Source organism: Electrophorus electricus, chromosome 13, assembly GCF_013358815.1.
Source record: "Electrophorus electricus isolate fEleEle1 chromosome 13, fEleEle1.pri, whole genome shotgun sequence".
Classification (NCBI taxonomy): Eukaryota; Metazoa; Chordata; class Actinopteri; order Gymnotiformes; family Gymnotidae; genus Electrophorus; species Electrophorus electricus.
The window spans coordinates 16,890,668-16,909,806 of NC_049547.1; the positions used below are offsets into that span (position 1 = coordinate 16,890,668).

The 19,139-nt window shown below is 49.0% G+C and overlaps 1 protein-coding gene across 6 annotated transcripts in view; it reads right to left on the reverse strand.

Moving 5' to 3' along the window:
* The window catches only part of samd4a (sterile alpha motif domain containing 4A), a 31,385-nt gene that overhangs the window by 7,212 nt on the left and 5,034 nt on the right, over nt 1-19,139 (reverse strand). For 3 of the 6 annotated variants that reach the window (XM_035532560.1, XM_035532557.1, XM_035532558.1), the window contains exons 3-11: nt 8,825-9,343; nt 5,620-5,886; nt 5,189-5,298; nt 4,644-4,730; nt 3,477-3,702; nt 3,196-3,281; nt 2,801-2,919; nt 2,008-2,209; nt 702-828 (exon numbers count right to left, since the gene is read on the reverse strand). In XM_035532560.1, the coding sequence (XP_035388453.1) occupies nt 702-828; nt 2,008-2,209; nt 2,801-2,919; nt 3,196-3,281; nt 3,477-3,702; nt 4,644-4,730; nt 5,189-5,298; nt 5,620-5,886; nt 8,825-9,343 (1,743 nt within the window). The remainder of the gene's footprint in view (nt 1-701; nt 829-2,007; nt 2,210-2,800; nt 2,920-3,195; nt 3,282-3,476; nt 3,703-4,643; nt 4,731-5,188; nt 5,299-5,619; nt 5,887-8,824; nt 9,344-19,139) is intronic. The other 3 variants (XM_035532561.1, XM_035532559.1, XM_035532562.1) reach the window with 2 other exon arrangements.

Here is a 19,139-nt window from a genome sequence, read left to right on the forward strand (position 1 = left end):
TCAGCCTGTCTGAAATCCCTCGTGGGGACAGCGAGCCGAGTTAGGCGCTCGCTGGGGGTACGGCACACTCCGCGGCCTATTTTTAGGTGCCCAAATCCTCTGAACCGCCCCCTGCTGCCACAGCACTCGTGCTCCTGTTTTCCTGGCCTTAATCAATCTGTTAATCTGACTAGGCTGTTGGGAAGGTGGGGAGGCCGATGTCAGTTTTAGCCCCGTGTTCTGGCCACAGTCCAGCCCCCAAAACACCAGGCAGCACGTGCAGAGCATGCAGGCATTACTCTGCAGTGCTGTCTCGGGAAAGGGTATGAGGGTGAGAGCGCGTGGGGGCAATTGACTACATGTTTTACTCTTTTCTAACTCAAACTGTTCCTCCACAAAACACGCACCCATACAGATTCGACCGCAGAGATGCAGCGTTTCGTACGCAAGACGACATGCTAGAGGAAGTCAGAGCTAACAGGCTGATGTCATTTTTTACGTTAGCAGCTGGTGAATGGAGCGACAGACTCTGCGGAATGTGTGTCAGTGGAGCACACTCCAAGCAGCTCCGTGCGCCGTCTCAGCCGACACACACACAGGCACGTGGGCACACACTGACACGACAGAGAAAGAGCTTTGGTTTCCATACGTGGAACAGTGGCAGTCTGAAATATGTTACCTCACACAAACATGTTTTTGGGGGGAGTCACCGTCTGCCGTACCTGCCTGCTGGCACATGGCCAGGGTGTGTGGGTTGGCGTGGACGGGGAGAGACCGTGTCCTCTGGACAGAGCTGTGGGTGCGGCTGGGCATGCTGTTGCTGCCCCCTGGGTTGGCAAACCACAAACCCTACATGCACGCACGCACACACACACACACACACACACACACACACACACACACACACGAACATGAGCATCTCAGAAATCAACCGATGACGGAAGCGGTCATGAACAGAGTTGCATGATAAACCACAGATGCAAGAAAAATGACAAGCTGTGCTGGAAAAATACCCCCCATCCAACAACCCTCACCCTTGTAACCCCTTAAACCTGCCCATCGTACAGCAATTCAGCCCCTTCCCTGCGCTCATTCTCTTGCTCCTTTTTCTTGCCGTCATCTGCCTTGCTCCTTCCCTTTCTCGTCCCTCCTGTACAGAGAGGCAGGGAAAAAACAGGAAATGCCTGCGCACTGTTCTCACTGTCTCACTGCCTCACTGCCTGGCCGCTCCCATTTCTTCTCCCCGCCTCCTTGCCGGGCTGCCCCCCTTCAGACGTTTCTTTCCCAGTCCAGTATGACTCATCCTCCACCACACAGGCCCACCCACCCCTAAACCCTCTATCCACAGACGTGAATCTGAGAGGCAGTTGGAACTTCCTCCCATTGTACGACTGCCTAGGAAAATGTCCGAGCAGACGGGCTAGGATGCCAGGTTATCACCGTGGTCCCAACCCTAGACCTTCCACTCTCCCGTTCAGCGCTGAGGCAGGCAGTGTGGAATGCTGCAAACTGCCATCATTTCCAGCCACTTCAAAAAACAGCTCTCTGGTTTTCAACTATTTATGAATTTGTGTGTGCGTCTTTCAAATCTCCTGTGTGTCTGTACTTGGATACAGTTGTAGGTGATTGTGTGTGGGTATACCAGTGTATGAGGTTTTAATGAGTGCTGTACATGGGTGGCAGTACACAGTGTACAAATTGTTAGTGGGCAATGATGCAGTGTTTGGGTGTGGTTTTATTTGTCTTGTTACTCCAACACACTGGAGTGTTGTCAGCACTGCACCGTCAGCATCTGCAGTACGAGCTTCGTCATGCAGGAACTAACGATGCAGCGACACAAAGTCTCCCACTGTCCGATCAGTCATGGTGCCTTGAAATGAGAGGTGGAGTGCTCTGAATAAAAATAGCTGGCGTTACATTTCATGTAAGGTATGTGTGTGTTTGTACGTTTACTGTTATATATGTGTGGGTGTCTTCATGGTGTGAAACGAGCGAGCGAGTGTGTGTGTGTTAGTGTGCGAGACGCACCTGTCTACCCTGCTTCAGGCCGGTGGGTGTGCTGCTGCTGCTGCGTGAGGTGGGCCCCAGCAGGCCGGCTGTCCCCAGGAGCCCCAGGCGAGCTGCAGGGAGACTGCGAGAAGGCATGGGGAATTGGCGCATGTTCCGCCTGGTCGAGACCCCCACGCACCCAGTACTGGGAAGGGAGTTAGACTGGCCAAACCCACGGCTGCTGTGGACACAGACACACACAGACAGACAGACACACACAGACAGACAGACACACACAGACAGACAGACAGATAGACACACACAGAGACACACTCAGAGGCGAATACCACCCACATGACATCATCTCGAGAAAGAAGGCTCAAGGGAGTAGTCATGTTGGGGCTTGCAAATTATAACAGATCTGCATTAAGTTTGAGCTTTAGATGTCTGTTAAGGATTTTCAATACTGCTACTCACACTCCAACAGTTCTCTCAGTGTAATGTACACTTTTTTTCCCCTGTTTTCCTGGTTAGGAACACTGCCTGTCAAAAGTCTGAGGACCCCTGGCTTTTCTAGAAATCATGCTTTTTTTTGACGATTTGCATTAACATGACTGTTCAGAATTAGCTGTAGCCAAGATATCCACAAACGCACAATGTACATCCATACAACAAATATTCAAGGGAACCTCATACACTGCATGTTTCTTGGCAAACTGAAAACATGATTAAGTGATCACAATGAAGTTGATGAGAGCTGAACTACATATGAAGTGGAGAGTAAAGACTTGTGAACACTTGTGCACAGCAGGAGCTGGTGAACACGCGCTACCTCCTCTGCTGGCGGTATCCCGCCATGTCCAAGAGAGTTTTCCGTGGGAATGAGCGGAAGAGCTTCTGCACCTGCTGTTTCCATGACAACAATCTCTTCTTCTGTGTCTCTGTGAAAGCCTGACAGTGGGGGGGGGGGGGCAGCCGGGGGAGGACAGAGAGAGGAATCCAGGCGCGATCGTGACTCAGGACCTCCATCATAGCTCATTAAAGCTCATGTCGCACTCATATGGCCTCTTATGCCTTATTGCGCATTTGCTGCAATCATTTTAAACGATACACAAAAGGTTTGAAGGCGTGTCTCAACTATGCTGTCGAGTGCATACTTCATCTCTTCATACAGAGGCTGGCGGTAAGAGTCTGGGTGTAGGTCTGACGGCAGCAGTCCCAACTCACCTCATGGATCAGGCATTTATCGATGAGCTGAAGATAAGAACTGATGTTCTCCTCGTCCGGCCGTGAGACGAGGAGCTGTGTGCAAACTACGAAAGAAATGGCAACAAGGAGCAAGCAGTGAGCAAGCCATGCGGTTTGGTGAAACCCAAACGCTCAGGTCTGGTTGTTTGCTAATTCAGTAGTCTACATGAAAACGACATGAACCCTGTGGACGGACCCCACGCTAGTCTTTCGCATATTCTTCCATGTTTTTTGTCTGGACACTGCCAGTGTGGATGTACCTTTGCCCATGACACGTGTGAACTGACCAGGGATGTCCCCCTCAGACACCAGCGTCGTGCTGCCCTCAGCCTCTCCACCCAGGTGGGAGCCTGGCACTGTCTTCCCCTCTGTGCTCAGCAGGTGGCGCTGTGAGGATTCCTCTGCGCAGTGAGCCTTGATGGGCGTCAGGATGATCTGGTGTAGCTCCTGCAACGGAGCGCGGAGATTCCCCCCTTCCAGTACGTCCTGAGGGGTGGAGAGAGAGAGAGAGAGAGAGAGAGAGAGAGAGAGAGAGAGAGAGAGAGAGAGAGAGAGAGAGAGAGAGAGAAATATAGTAAACTGACTACAGACAATCAGGTAGAGAGACTGAAACATCTGCAGAGAAGTGAAGATGTGAACAATAGAACAATGGGGTGGCAGAGGGATAGAGACTGAAAGAGACAAATGTGAGACAGACCACGAAAGACACCCAGATAACAAATTAACTCATATGAGTGTAACTCCTGTTCAAGGTTGTGGCTGGCAGCATTATTTTAGACACTTGTATAAACTCTAGACGAGCAGCTGTCAGGTGTTGGGATATTTCTGCTATGTAATGAGGTGGAAAATGACATGTGGTGAGTAAGTTCTACCAAAAATATATATACGTGTTTGCCTCCTGGTGGTGTGGCTGGTCTGAAACAGATTCACGTTAAACTCTGAATGGATCCAAACGGCCAGTAAGAGGGGTCTCATTTCGAAACCACAAGCAGTTACGCTCTTGAGATCAAGGTCTCAGTACATGGCTGAAGGTATATCTCAGAAGGAGGACACTTGTTCACGGTGACAGTGGACACAGACCACAGTACCTTTCTAAAGGAACAACCAACTGAATTCTAGTAAATTAAATGCAAAACAATATATGCACTATATGACATATGTTTAATACATTTCTACAGGCATTATACAAAATTTTACGGGCATTATAAGTATTCAGACCTGTTCCAGTGACTATATGACCTTAAATTCATCAGTTCATAGAAAGTTCACAGAGGCTAAAACCAAGCTCGCTTTTCAGAAGTTAAAAACATGGGTTAGTCCTCGTTTTGCTACTGTCTAAGAAAACATCCACCAAGTGTTCTAAACACATATCACTTTCCTATTTAAATAGACCGCTATTTCTGAGCAGGGGCGGGGGGTGTACACACCTTCTCCAGAGATCGCAGCATGTTCTGTCGCTCTTTCAGCTTCTGGATGCTGATGATGATCTTATGTCGTGCCCCCTTAGTTACGTTCTACACAAGAGATTACCATGTTACCATGCGTGTGACCTCAGGCCACCTGCAATATTACACATCTTGCATGTTGTAAACAGACTAGCGATTACATTAAGAGGAGCATCAGGTAGAGGTTTCTTTATCGCTTCAATGCCGCTGCATAATTCCAAGTGGCAGAGAGCAAAAGTGGAACATGGCACATGACCCAGACCATGTCATATACGTGATGTCTGGACATGGAACTTCTAAACAGGGCATACAAGTTAATGTCATTCGTTCACCAGCACAGTGAAAGGACCACCTTCTTCATGTCAGAAAGGAATTGGAAAGCCTGTTCACATATTTCTCATTGTTTCAGTTCACTGCTCATCAATAAGTGGCTACCAAAGAGAACTTGCTGTATTTGCACTGATGGGTTGTTAGTATGAAAATCTCCACCTAAATGCCCACATCAATCCCCACCCCACCCGGCTGACCTGCACCTCCAGGTGCTGCTCCGTCAATGACATCATCTCCTCATAGGTCATGGTGGAGAAGAGAGCAGCATACTTGTGCAGACGTAGACTCTTCAGCCACGCTGGCACATCTGTGGGGTGCACACACACACACACACACACACACACACACACTTACACTTAGTATACATCTCATATAAGGCCAGTAGAGCATGCATGTGCACACGCATGCCTACTGACACATCCCATCTTAGCATAGGAGTACGTGCAAACACACATGCACACACAGACACCTAAGCTCAGGTGCAAAGCATCTGAGGGAATTTGAGGGAAAGTTGAGAACACTACTGTGTACAGGGTGTCCCCTGTCCACGAACCACTAATGAAGGGTGTTCACTGAATGACCGGTGGCCCCACGTGCCTCCCGGCTGGCATCCGGAGAAGATCCTCACCTCGCATGCCGCTCCCCTCGTCGTGGAATGTGCTGCGGATGGCCATGCCCAGCCCTGAGCCATCCTCCAGGTGCTCGCTGCCACCACTGCCCGATGACGCCACGCTGCTCTGCGGCGAGAGCGGGGCATGGTCAGTGGCTGGGGGCCGGCCCCGCAGGTCCTCCTGGGACAGCCAGACGTGGCCCAGGGGCTGGTTGGAGGGCCCGCTCATTGGGGGGGTTAGCGATACAGAGCGCTTCAGGGGACTGTGCTGGCTCCCAGGGAGGACTTCAGCATGCCGCACACACGCACGCACGCACGCACACACACACACACACACACACACACACACACACACACACACACACACACACACACACACACACACACACACACACACACACACACACACACACACACACGATGATAAAAATGATCCGTTTAGTATACGTACATAATTATGCACTATGTTACATAACCTTTACATCAGCATTTCAAAGGTGTTGAACGCAGGCAGGACTGCTAACCGTACTGCACCTTAAACTGGGACCTGACCACACCAACAAGATTCACTCTCCATCCAAGCAGAATGAGCATCTTAACAGAATTTTCAGGTATTGCAGAATACATCAATATCAAGTTTTAATGAATCTGAGGAGCACGCTACAAACCTGGATTCGTCGAGTTAGCAAACAAACTTTAAGCCTCAGCTTATAATAGAGTGTGAGGGAGAAAAAAAAAAAAAAAGTTCCTGGGCTAAGCACAGAACAAAGAGGCCATTCGGATCGCGGGAACAGTGACTCCAGCTTTTTAGCGCACTCTCCGGTCCTCAGTTCTAAACTGCGCTCCTACTTCTCCCCCTTCAGAAACCCTTCTCTGAGGGCTTTCCTCACCGCCGTTCCGACATTAGCCAACAGCCGGGTCCTGTGCGTTGCTTGGGCGGAGCTAGCAGTTTCCATGTCACCTGTGCTACAGGTGGGCCTTTCAGCCTGCCTACTGCCAGCCGAGCACGAGCGCCTAGGACAGGTAGAGGAGGGAGCAGGGGAGGCGATTGGGAACGCAGCACTTTATGCACCGGTGAGGGCCAGGCTGCTCCCCCTATACGCGCTGGAGTAACTGTTTGGGCTATGTATAGGGCAAACACGGCCCAGTTTAAAATAAGCGCCCAGCTAACATTACAAGTTCCAGTCCCTAAATATTAGCCATTTCCCCTAAATACAGACACCACAAAGGATACCTTACAAGGGAAGGAACCCGCAGGCATGTGCTGCTCAGCATGGACAGGGGTGTGTGTGTGTGTGTGTGTGTGTGTGTGTGTGTGTGTGTGTGTGTGTGTGTACGCGCACACACACGTGTAAGGGAGGCAGTGAGATACCACACTAAAAACTTAAAATGTTTTTAACAGTAATCCAATTTGGTGGGATGCGTCATCAATCCCCTCCGGAATCTTTACCCAACACTCATCTAAAATGTTTGAAACTTTAAATACAGGGCTCATTTTTTAGCAACTTAAAGCAAATCACTAATAGTCTATCTTTCTTTAATTAAGCAAACAAAGCACCAAATGCGGCACCCAACAGATAAACAGCCGCTCTAACAATGTGCGTGGAGGGCAATATTACCTCAAGGGACACGCACTGAAGCTGACTAATTGCAAAGGAGTGCCTGTTCATGGTGGATCACAGAGAAAAGAGTGGTGAAGTTTTTTTTTTTGGTAGGGTTCACCCTCAACGCGGGCTGACATAAAGGCGATCTTGTGGAGCAGTTTTAAAGGCTGTTTTATTTTTATCTCCAGCTGTCTCCTTCATCAGGAAAAAAAAGACCCTTGCATTCTACGCTGGAAATATCCTGCTCTAACCACAGATATGTTCAATAGGAATATCTTTGTTATGTCCTCTTCTCGCTCACACACCGTGTACACCCCCACACCACCCCCAAGTCTTTTAAGGGGCTTTAATACAAGTTTATGGGACCTCTGGGTAAGACTAGTGCTAACACCTCTGGATGAGAGGGAAGTGTATGGATAAGCCTCAGTCACTGGCCCGGTAAACGCTGAGGTTGTGTCAGTGATGTCACTGCTCAAGTGTGTATACCATGTTGCAGGGTGACTGCGTTTTCTTTGCCTGGAGTGAACATAACATAGTAGCTCACTAACCCCAATATAGTAGCTCGGTAGCTCACACAGTAGCTCACTAGTCATAACATCATGAAGTCTGGAGATCTGAAATCTGACCTGAAATTTGATCAGTATGAATATCACAGTTTTAAACTAAATAAGGGTTTTTGAGCAAGTTATATAAATAAGGGCTGAGCTTTAAGTTATTATTTTAGCAGTTAGTTGTCTGATTAAGCCATATTCTTTTAATTATATACGCTTACATACATTGGGTAATAAATTTATCCTAAAATCTACTACTTAAAACTGGATTTAATAAAGGATGAAACTTATGACGGGTCTCCGACCTGTGATTATGTCCCACTTTTGAACATCAGCAAATGAATTTAATCCATGTCATGTGCTCCCAACACATGCTTTCTAGTCCTTTAAACCTCCTGATCAAGAGAACACTCATAACAGCTGGCAATGTTACACATAAGTTAAATTTCTAGATTGTAATCACCACTCAAAGGCCCAACACTGATGTCACTTAAGGTGAGTGTCGAACATCTTTGAATTACCTTTGCTGTTTACATAACTGTTGAGGGAACAGCACGGTCATAAATGAATAGTTCAGCATTTCACCAAGAATGCCTGTGACAGTTTCATGAGTGCCAAATTAACACAGTGCCGATCATTCAAGCCAATACAGATTAAGGGAATAAGAAATCTTACATGTTTATACAGTATAAATCCTGCTACTGAAAGGGTTCTAAATTATGAATAAGTTACAAGATTGCTGAATGGAGGGGTGGGGTGTTTAACATCCTGCAAGTACGACTCCTTTTGGGAACGACTCCAATTCAACAGGATTCCAACCACAGGCAGTGGTAGCTCTGTGGTTAAAGTACTTCACTTGTAACTGGAAAATTGCCAGTTCAAACCCCACCACCAAGTTGCCACTGTTGGGCCCCTAAACAAGGCCCTTAACCCTCAACTGCGCAAACTGTATTCAGTCACAATTATAAGTCACTTTGGACACTAGCGGCAGCTGAATGCCGTAACGTAACGTTTTACCCCTTCCCAGCCTCCAGACCCCCCCCCCCCCAACCCCAGGCTTTCACTTACTGGAGTTGGTCCCGCTGCCCGTCCCCACAGTGTTTATGGTGGAAGGGACAGAGGAGGACGGGTAGAGGAGGAGGTGTCCGTTCTCGCAGCCGTGCTGCGCATGCCAGCCAGCCAAGCCAGAGTCTCTGGAGCCCTGCCAGCCATTGAGGCGGTCGTCGGAACCGTAGCGCTGGTGCTGGCCATAGAGGTGCTGCGCCTGTCCCGGGTGCGAGGGTGGGGTGCGCTCCACGGCGTCGCAGGCGGACCGGGTGGCGGCGCGCTCCTCCAGGTGGTTGAGCCAGAGGGCAAGCTCGGCGCGGTCCTCCAGGGAGGTGGCTGGGTGGATGAGGGCGTAGGACAGCAGCTGCCTGCTCTCCTCCAGGTGCCGGCCGTACTCGATGGTGTGCGCGAGGATCTTGGGTAGCAGGCGCATGTACTCGCCCTTGGCCTCGCTGTTGCCGGGCTTGAGCAGAGGCAGGTGGATCAGGACCAGGGAGATAAGGCGCTCCTTAGACTCACCCTGCCATTGGCTGATCACTCCTGGGGAGGGATGAGGGGGAGGGTTACAACACTTAAAGATTTATTTATTTTTTTAAAATAAAATTGTATTGAGGTCGATTAGCTTGGGAGAGCCACAGGAGCTTCCTGTTGAAATATTTGACTCAGGCCTGTCGCCTTTGTTTGCCTGACAGTGAACACGTCTCCTGAAGGTGTCGTATTTATGCAGACACCCCGCAATTTGCCGTCAGTTGCTAGAGCGGCAGGAATACAGGCTAATAAAGTGTCCCTGCCGCATATAGCTGGCTCCTGCTGGGGAGTGCAGACTCCTTTCCTGCTTTCTCCAAACCAGCTGCCAGACATCCATGCCATTACGAGGTGACCAAGCGGACGCTATACATATCTGCAGCCGTGCAAGCCATTGTGGCATGTCTCAGAAACATTGGGCCCATCCAGACTGAGCACAAGCTATAGATATTCCAGGGTCAGGGCCACCGCTTTGTTCACCAGCAAAAATGGAGGGCAGGTTAGTCACCAGCACGAACCTCCGGCTAAGCATGTGCGCAAGGGGCGAACCCGTGGACCTGCTCAACCACAACACAATCTGAGAATGCCATCACGTGAGGCCTGGAGCCATTTTAGGGGCAGTGGTAGCTCAGTGGTTCAGCTACTTCACTTGTCATCGGAAGGTTGCTGGTTCAAACCCCATCACTGCTAAGTTGCCAATGTTGAGCCCCTGAGCAAGGCCCTTAACCCTCAATTGCTCAAGTTGTACTCAGTCATAATATTAAGTTGCTTTGGATAAAAGCGTAAGCTAAATGTATGTTTTACAGCCTTGGTTGAGTAGCACAGATTGCTCCTGCAATAACACACACAACTTCCCATGAATAATGGAAATGCAGAACCATTACTGTCATGGTCATAAAAGGTGCATTCATAGATTTTCTCAGACACGATACAGATATATGAGGCTACATACACCTTACAGGATGTGAGAAGGCAGCCATACTGCATAGATATGTATATATCTGTGTGTGTGTATACTCGCGCAGGTTTGAAGATATACATTATTTTGGAGAGGACTGGTTCCTCTGTCTTGTTTAGGAGTGTTTAAAAAGTTGCATGATTAACACACACACACACACACACACACACACACACACACACACACACACACACACACACACACACACACACACACACACACACACACACACACACACACACACACACACACACACACACACACACACACACACACACACACGTCACCTAAAGTGGGTTGGGCTCAGACTAAGGGACGACTGTGTTCACCCGTGATTAAATGTTCCTCCGGGATGCCTTTTTCTGGCACTTCCATTTTTACAGGGCGACTGCAGGGCTCCGGCAAGGGGGCTGGGGTGGGGTGGGGGGCTTGGAGTGTTGGGGGGGGGGGGGGGGGGCGGTTAGCCCCGTTCACGCCTTCGAGTGGTGACGCAACCCTTTGTTTTGCACACACCGGGTTTTGGTGCAGCACAGGAGTTATTCGTCATGCCCACCTCCACCCTGGCTCGGGAAAGACGGCCCGGGCGTAGAGGCCTGACCAACCACGTCTTGCCTTGGGTCAGCCTTGAAGTCTCAACGAACCCCGAAGACAACAGGAGGCATGTAAAGGGAGACGGACGAGCGACCCTCACATACTTGTGTAGCTGGAAGGAACCCCGCGTCTCACAGCAGGGAGACTATTGTTAAGGCGACGAGTCATTCTCGGGGTGAGCACTGACGAAGGCCTTCGGTCCGGGCAAATGCTCCCTTGCTAAATTTAGAGCCGTTAGTTTGGTTTGGCCCGGGCCCTGCCTCCCATCCTCCGAAATTGAATCCCTCCTGTGTCTCTTCCGTTCCTTCTACTCTTCCTTCTCTCTCTCTCTCTCCACCCCTCCGCTCCGCTCCTCTGGTGATGGAGGGAACAGGCTGCTGATACAATAGAGCATGCTCATCTCTGGGAATCTGACTTCCGCTCCATCCACCACCCCCTGCTCCTCCGCGCCGCTCTCGCTGTCTTTCCCCCGCACGTGCAAACAAACTACATTTCATCATTTGCATGGAATTTAGCAGAACTTGAAAAAGCGCCGATATATGGCAAACAAATTCAGTGTATGAACGAATACATTATTCTTTTGAAGAAATTCCTCTTTCATTCAAAATGCCATTAAAGCACAGGCCATCGACGGACATCCGTTGTGCTCCAAGCTGGGAGGAGGGAGGATATCACTGGGATATTTCAGAATTTATACTGTGGCTGGAATGTAGCTGAAATTGCTTCTCTCCCCCCCCCCCCCCCCCCCTGCTGTCCCTCTCACTCCCTGGCCCTTTCTTCACTCACTGTCTGTCTTTCTGTCTCTGACCCTTATTCCACAGAGGCTCGGGAGGGGGTGGTAAATGGAAACAGTGAGCAGACTTTCTCTGCCTTCTTTCCAAGCCATCATCAAGACCCCCCCCCCCCCCACACACACACACACAACTTCCTTCAACCCCACTCGCCCGTAGACACAGCGTAAATATAGAACAAAAGAGCAGTGTACGTCATGTGGTCATCTGCATGAGTCATGGTGAGAGTGAGAGCGCGAGAGTGAGAGCGCACGAGAGTGAGAGACCGAGAAAGATATTCGGAATCTGTGAATCACAGTAGGAGTCAGAGTGGTCTGGCTGAGGAAAGCCCTCCTTTACTGCGAGTCACAGTGGGAGTCCCAGCGGACCGAGTAAAGCTGCTTTACTCATGGCTGTATAGGGCCAAACAGGGCCTGCCGAATTCTACGTGGCCTCTGGCTCCCAGCAAACACAGTGCCAAGGGTGTAGCTCTCAAAGATTCCAGCTTGGTGCCAAGCTTGTGTTCCCCCTCTACCCGCAAGCCCCACCCCGAGCTTCCCATCAGCCAATAAAGGAAGCTGCTCTTCAGCGTCACAGAGTTCGATCAGAAAGTGAGAGGTGAGACTATGAAGACCCTGGCATTGGTCCCTGACCCCACCCTCCACCTTCACGCTGCTGCTCCCACAGCATGGATCAGGGTTATTCCCTTCAGGCTCCAGCGGAGCGTCATTCCGTCACTCCACGTCTGCCTGTGAGAACCAGCAGTCCTCAGGCCTCCAGCATCACTGTGTCGGCAATCCTTCAGCCTGGCAGGCTGATCTGGTCGAGCTAGGCCGGGCGCTGAGAAGTGGAACACAGCGCAGGCCTTGGGGAGAACCTCGGGCAGAACACAAGCAAGAGCAGGCCATGGCAAAAATGTTGGCAGAGGTAAGGGAGAAAACATCCGATAACCTTAAAAAAAAAAAAGAAGTAAAATAAAAAATTACTCAGGGGCACAGGCATGTGCAGGCACAGATGCGCATGCGCACACACACAAGGAGACAAAGAGGCACACACACACACACACACACACACACACACACACAGAGAGACAAAGCCAAAGCCAGACAAATTCTAAAAGAACTCATTGTTCTATGGCTAAAATTAACAATCTACACTATACAGATTTTACCAAACTGACACAGATTGTCAACAGGGAGATGACAAAATACCCAAACCCACAACAACAACCCCCCCCCACCCACCACACACACACACACTCTTGCACGGGAGGAAAGCTGTTTGTCAGACACATGATTCCCTTGTTCTAAATATAGCCCCTCAACATCACCCAATCCCAACACCACTAGGTTAGAGATAACGCCCTATTTTTACAAGATCAGTGAACACCACACACACACACACACACACACACACACACACACACACACACACACACACACACACACACACACACACACACACACACACACACACACACACACACACACACACTTTGGTCTCTGTACTGCCCAGATGTACTCTAAAAACACACCTCTAGACTGCAGGAAAACGGGCATGGCCCGGCTGGGCGCTACAGTGTCTGCAGCTCTCTGTACAAAGTTCACACTGTAGCAGAGCGTAGTGCTCACCTCCGCACGCCTGTGGCCTGCATCGGGCCTGTTGGCTCTACAAACAGAAGGAGATCTACTGCGACCGTTCCCTTTTTATAGTTGTTGAGTCAACACGAGGAGGACACAGCATGTTCCCACAAGAGTGACGCACCACCTTCAAGCTTTCTGTGGAGGGCAAGGGCTACTAACTCAGCACACCTGCTGTCTGTTTCCCCTAAAGAGCAGAGGACAATGGGATTAGGGGAAGAACAAAATAAATACAGGCACAGATAAGTGGGTTAGCGCCGAGGCTTTGGTGATGGCTAGCTAATTATGAATCTGCAGAATTAAGTGATTTGGGCTGGGGTGGGGGGGTGGGTGAGGATATACGTAAAACACCCCCACCTACTTACACCCATCCACACCCACCCACAGAAAAAAAAGGACTGCGACTGCTAAGACAGATCCAAGAGATCTGTCTGTGAGAGAGAGAGAGAGAGAGAGAGAGAGAGAGAGAGAGAGAGAGAGAGAGAGAGAGAGAGAGAGAGAGAGAGAGAGAGAGGGAGGAAAAGAAGTGAAGGGGGGAGAGGAGAAAGAAACAGACAAGCAGAAAGAGAGCCAGAGAAGGAGGCAGAGACAGAGAGAAGGAGAGGCAGTGAGGATGACTCCACCCTTCTCCCCTCGGCCTCCTCTCCGTGTTCCAGCTCAGCTCTGAGGAATGTGCTGGCATACCACAGGTCCAGCAGTGGAATGTGCAGTTTTCCGAATGGCTCTGCACTGCATCTGAAGCCATGCTGGTTAGACACATACTTCCTCTTTGAGATCACTCCCCCCAGACGCTACGGGATTGCGCACTACCTTAAACGGCCGAGTTCTAATGTGTCCAGCAGAGTGCGGGGTGGGGCGGTTGTGAGCGCGAGAGAGAGAGAGAGAGAGCGCGTGAGCCCCAATACATAAGAGATGGTAGAGGCTTGTATGGGAGGCACTGGGCTCCTGGGGGCTCAAGCCAAGCTGTGGTGACACACACCTGTGGAGGGGCGGGGCCAGGCAAACCACCCTTCAGACAGGGAGGGAAGGTGAGTGAGCAGCATCCTACCAGGCGCTCTGACGGTGCCCTCGCAACCCACCTCGAGCACCAGCAGCAGCTCGGCCAGCTGTGGAATCCCTACAGGCTTGCGCAGGGCTCGCATCTAAAGCAGAGCATGCAAAACACACCGACATAAGGGCGTAACAATACATCGGTTCTTATCGATGTATCGATTCTAAATGTTATGATGTGACTTTTATTGATTCAAAAGTCATGAAGCTACTGAGAGCTGTCTACTTTCATTCGATCAGACCGTAATAAATATTTACGGCCAACCAGACTTTATGGTAAAATACTTTGCATCATGTCAATGATATATTACTAAACAGAATTGTGTCATAATGCATCATAGCAACCTTTCACTGCCTTAAGCATCAAAATCATAGTGCATTGTAAAAGGTTTTACTCCCCTAATATAATAAGACGTTCCATTGTACACAAAAGCACACCAAGCAACACTTCAGCTCACTACAGAAAACTCCAAAACATACTGTCACGGTGCTGCCCCCCTGCCTAGAGTGGCCCACACTCCGAGGTGGTTACACACACGGAATTGTGTTTATGTTGTGCTCACGTTAATCGCCACTTGTTCTTGTTTGTTAGTCCACGCCTCCCTCAGGTGGTTTGCGTTGTCCGTCAGTAACGACACCACCTGGGAGCTATTATGTCATTATACTACACTTTATTTAAGCCAAACTACAGCAACACTGCCACTACAGCATATTAAAAAAGTACCCAACAGGACAGAGTCAAAATTACAGCATATTGAAAATACACTGCTGACCTGAACCTCACCTGGGTATCTCATCAGCGTGTGTGTGTGCGCGCGCGCATAAGCATGAGGCTTAGGGCTCATGCATAAAGTTCAAGTATTTGTAAGGAAATCTGCAGTAAAACTTAAAGTGGGGAGACTTTGGGAGGTCAATTCCCGGCTTCCAGGGCTGGACCCGCCACTCTGCCGGTGGCTTTCCAGTCTACGCGGTGATTGACACACCACGACACGCTGTTATGTGTCGGAGCCCTGGGAGAGATGGGGGCTGATTTAATGCTGGTCTTGGAGAGTGTACTCTTAACGCTTTGCTGCTTGTTGGCCGGTACTGGAGGGTGCGTGCGTGTGTGTGCGTGTTCTTCCCCACTTCCTTCTAGTTGTGTCTACATGTGAGCTCAGAGCATGTGCACCTCTGCATCAGGAGTGTGGGTGTGCTGGCCTTCAAGCCAGCCTGGAGAGACAGTGGAGGCGGGAAACACCTGGCCTCAGCCAGTGGCAGCCGCTGTCGTGGAGGCCCCGAGACACACGGCTATTGTTCCAGCACGAACGATGAGCTCCTTCTCTCCGCCTTGCACTCTTCCTCTCTCAGTCTCTCTCTTCCCCTTCATCTCTCTCTCTCTCTCTCCTTTGTGGGTTACAGGAAGTGCATCATAGTCTACATTTGCACCTCGGTCCAGTTCTGCATTCACACTACTATTTTAGAAAAGGTCCTTTCAGACAACACACGCAAAGAGAAACAAACAGTTTTCTGTTCATGCCAAAGCAAAAGACTGCAACCAGCTCATACTGAAAAAGCATACTCAACATGAACCTGTCAATTGTCTGGGTTGTTTGGGAGATCATGGTTTAGTCACAGAGCTCACTGTTCACTGATTAGTGCTGAGAAACCTCCACGTTCCCAGAAGTCCTGCTGGTGAGCTCTCTCCTAGGAAGTGCCGTACAAGAAATAGCAAGGGGCAGAAAGCTGAGGGTGCGACGAAGGCCAGTCTTTCCGTGTACCTGCGGAAGCTGGGTGTTTGCGCAGCTCGGAATGTCGCCGGTGCAAGCTATGCTCGGAATGTGGGCTGAGAGCATGTGGATTTAGGGGGTCTATTTAAAGAAATGGCCAGCCCAAGCATCCCCCCCCCCCCCAAGCCTCAATAATGCTCATTTTCCTCCCGGAAAGAAATCGTAATTTCTGTACCTGCTGGGACAGAAAAAATCCCCTATGGATTATTTCACTGAAGGGGGTTATACAAATATCAGGAGAAATAGTTAACAGCAAACAGGCAAACAGCCTTGAGTGGAATATGCTTAATCTCTAATGCACCATCTCACACCCACCCTTGGGCTAGTTTTAGGTCAAGGCAGAGGCTGCGAAGGGATTCTCCGACCAGCTAGACTGAGCATAGTCAGCACATTTTAAGTCTGCGCACAGTAGAGCATTGTGTCCTGCTACACAGCCAATACGGAACTACTATTGGCAGCTGCGGTCAAACGTCCAGCAGCTAGAGCCTCCAGGAGACAACTGTGTGTGTGGTGTGTGTGTGCGCGCGCACACGAACGCACGTATTTGCAGGCGAGAAAAGGTGCAAGCATCTTTGTGTTCCATCAGATTTGAGCATGCAGCAACAGCACAAGCTGTTAGCTACAGAACTGGTCTAATTGAGTGGGTGCACAGCGAGTGGGGAGCAGACCCCAGTCGGACCCTAGAGGAGCAGCCGTCCCGAGGTGCGAGCAGCCCCCTGGCCGTCTGCTTAGACCTCAGCCGTCATACAAACTACTGCCTCGGGCTCAGGGCTAGAGTGGTACTGGCCGTATTAGTGTCGTTATATTCCACCCCCCACCAGGCTGTTTCAGAGCTGGGGTAGAAGTGTGCAAGCAGATGGGCCTGCTCCGACTGCTGAAACGATGCAGAATAGAGCAGGAAACCCTTCCAGAACACCCATCCCCCTCCACTTCCCTCCCAGATGTCAGGCACAGGTCGAGACGTGATGACGCAGGAACGATCTCCCTGTCTCTCTCTCTCTCTCTCTCTCTCTCTCTCATACAGTTGTCCTTAGGAGTCCCATTCACAAAAAGCACACTCCTCCATCTACACGCATGGGACACTCTGCTCAGGAAACGGGACTTGGCATTTCCGATTTAAACCAGAAAAAGGGTCTCTTGGATAAGCTACAGTCATACATTCTTTTCACTGATGATTCTTCATACTCCATAACAACACCACCCCCCCCCAAAAAAAAGAAATGCTGATGTGCAAGTAATCATAAGAATAGACTCAAGTGCTGATGTCATCCAATCTCAGCACATTTTCCAAAACTAGCGTGACCTTTTTTAAGAGGAAGGATAAAGAAACATTGTTCAGGCTTCATTTAAATTTTACTTTTTTAAATTGTATTTTTTGCATCATGCATTTTAGAAGAGACAAAAAGTTACTTTACTGAACTAAGTAGATTTGTAACAAAAGTTTTACTGAATCTGGGTCCACAGCCCTAAAGGGTAATCAAATAGCAAGGAAACCCATCTGCCTCTGCACGGCATAAATTAGACAGATTGAGATTATCATTAGAGATGAAGCAGAACTTAACAGTAGTCATCAGACTGCATACAATGAACTGTGAAGACAACTAACGTGTTAGATATAGGAAGACCAGCAATCCAGCATGAGGTTTTTGGAAGGGATCAGGAAGGGAAACATACGCACCTAAACATCTCCAGTTCCACATGCAGATGGTGACACCACGCCCAAACATCTCCAGTGCCGAGAGCAGGAAGAACGGCAACAGGTGTCATACAGCAGGAACTCCCACTGGTGTCAATTCAACCAGCGCAGCAGCAATGGTTGCTAGGCTACTTCAGGTACAGTGATGATGGTCTGGTGCAAACAGAGGCTCTCGCTTAAGGCTTGTGATTATGTCTTGACTCCCAAAACTGACAGAATCATTATACTACAGCTAGGGGTCTTTGCATTAAAACAAAACAAACCAAAAATAAAAAAAAAACTGTTCTCTGCTATAATTTTCATAATTGCAGGTACTGAAAGACCCTGAAAGAACTTGTAACTACACATTTGTTGTGATATTAGGGCCCTGGCTTCCGGGTATGCAACAGAGTATGGTTCTTTGTGGGTCAAAAGGATGCGTCTCGAAATATTTAAAAGTAGAACCACTTAAAAGCTGAGTGAGGGCTTCTCAGTTGGTGTCTCCATCAGCAGGAAAAAATCAACTCCATACATGAACTGAAGAAGGCTGATTCCCTCATGTGGTGCCCTGTCCTAGTGCCCAGACACCTAACGAGGGACACAGTACTGCAGGGGCTCTCCCCATGTAGAAGGTTCAAGGAAGGCAGCTTTCTCAGATTGCATGAGAGCACAGCAAAGAAACTACTGTTGTGCTCAGTTCTGCGTAATCATCGGTGGTTGCTAACAGCAGCATCACTCTTGTAGCCGTGTATGATAATGGGCACAGCCTAGCAATGGTAACTCCATCCCCGCGGGACTCAGGTGATGGAGTTGGTATGGCTCTACTGCCTGGCTCTCAGAGGCACAATGAAAATGATACCAGGTGAAGAAACTACTCTTTCAACATATGAAAGAATATCAGGAACAACAACAACAAAACCTTTGGAAACTAGAAATAAAAGTGCATACATAATTCATTTTGTTTTGTATTTCTACACGCATTCAAGTAAAATAGTTGAGATATTTAATGTTCTGTATAGTCCAAACAAGGCACTTTTGTTAAAATAAATTAAGCTGTGTGTTGTCTACCATATACATAGTTTAAGGCAGTTATTATATCTTTAACACAAGATCTTAACACTTACAAAGACCTTATAATCTGGCGCAAAAGTCATAATAACAATAATAATATCATCATCATGCATACTGCCTATATATTAGTTACCAAAATCAATTACCTTAAAGTAACAGATTGCTAAGTTTCAAGACTACAAGGACCTTAAGGTTCAGTGTACCTCTGATACTTGTGAATTATTCTGCAAAAGATTTAACAACTGGAAAATAACCAATTATTACAATATTACTATTGTTACTATATAAAT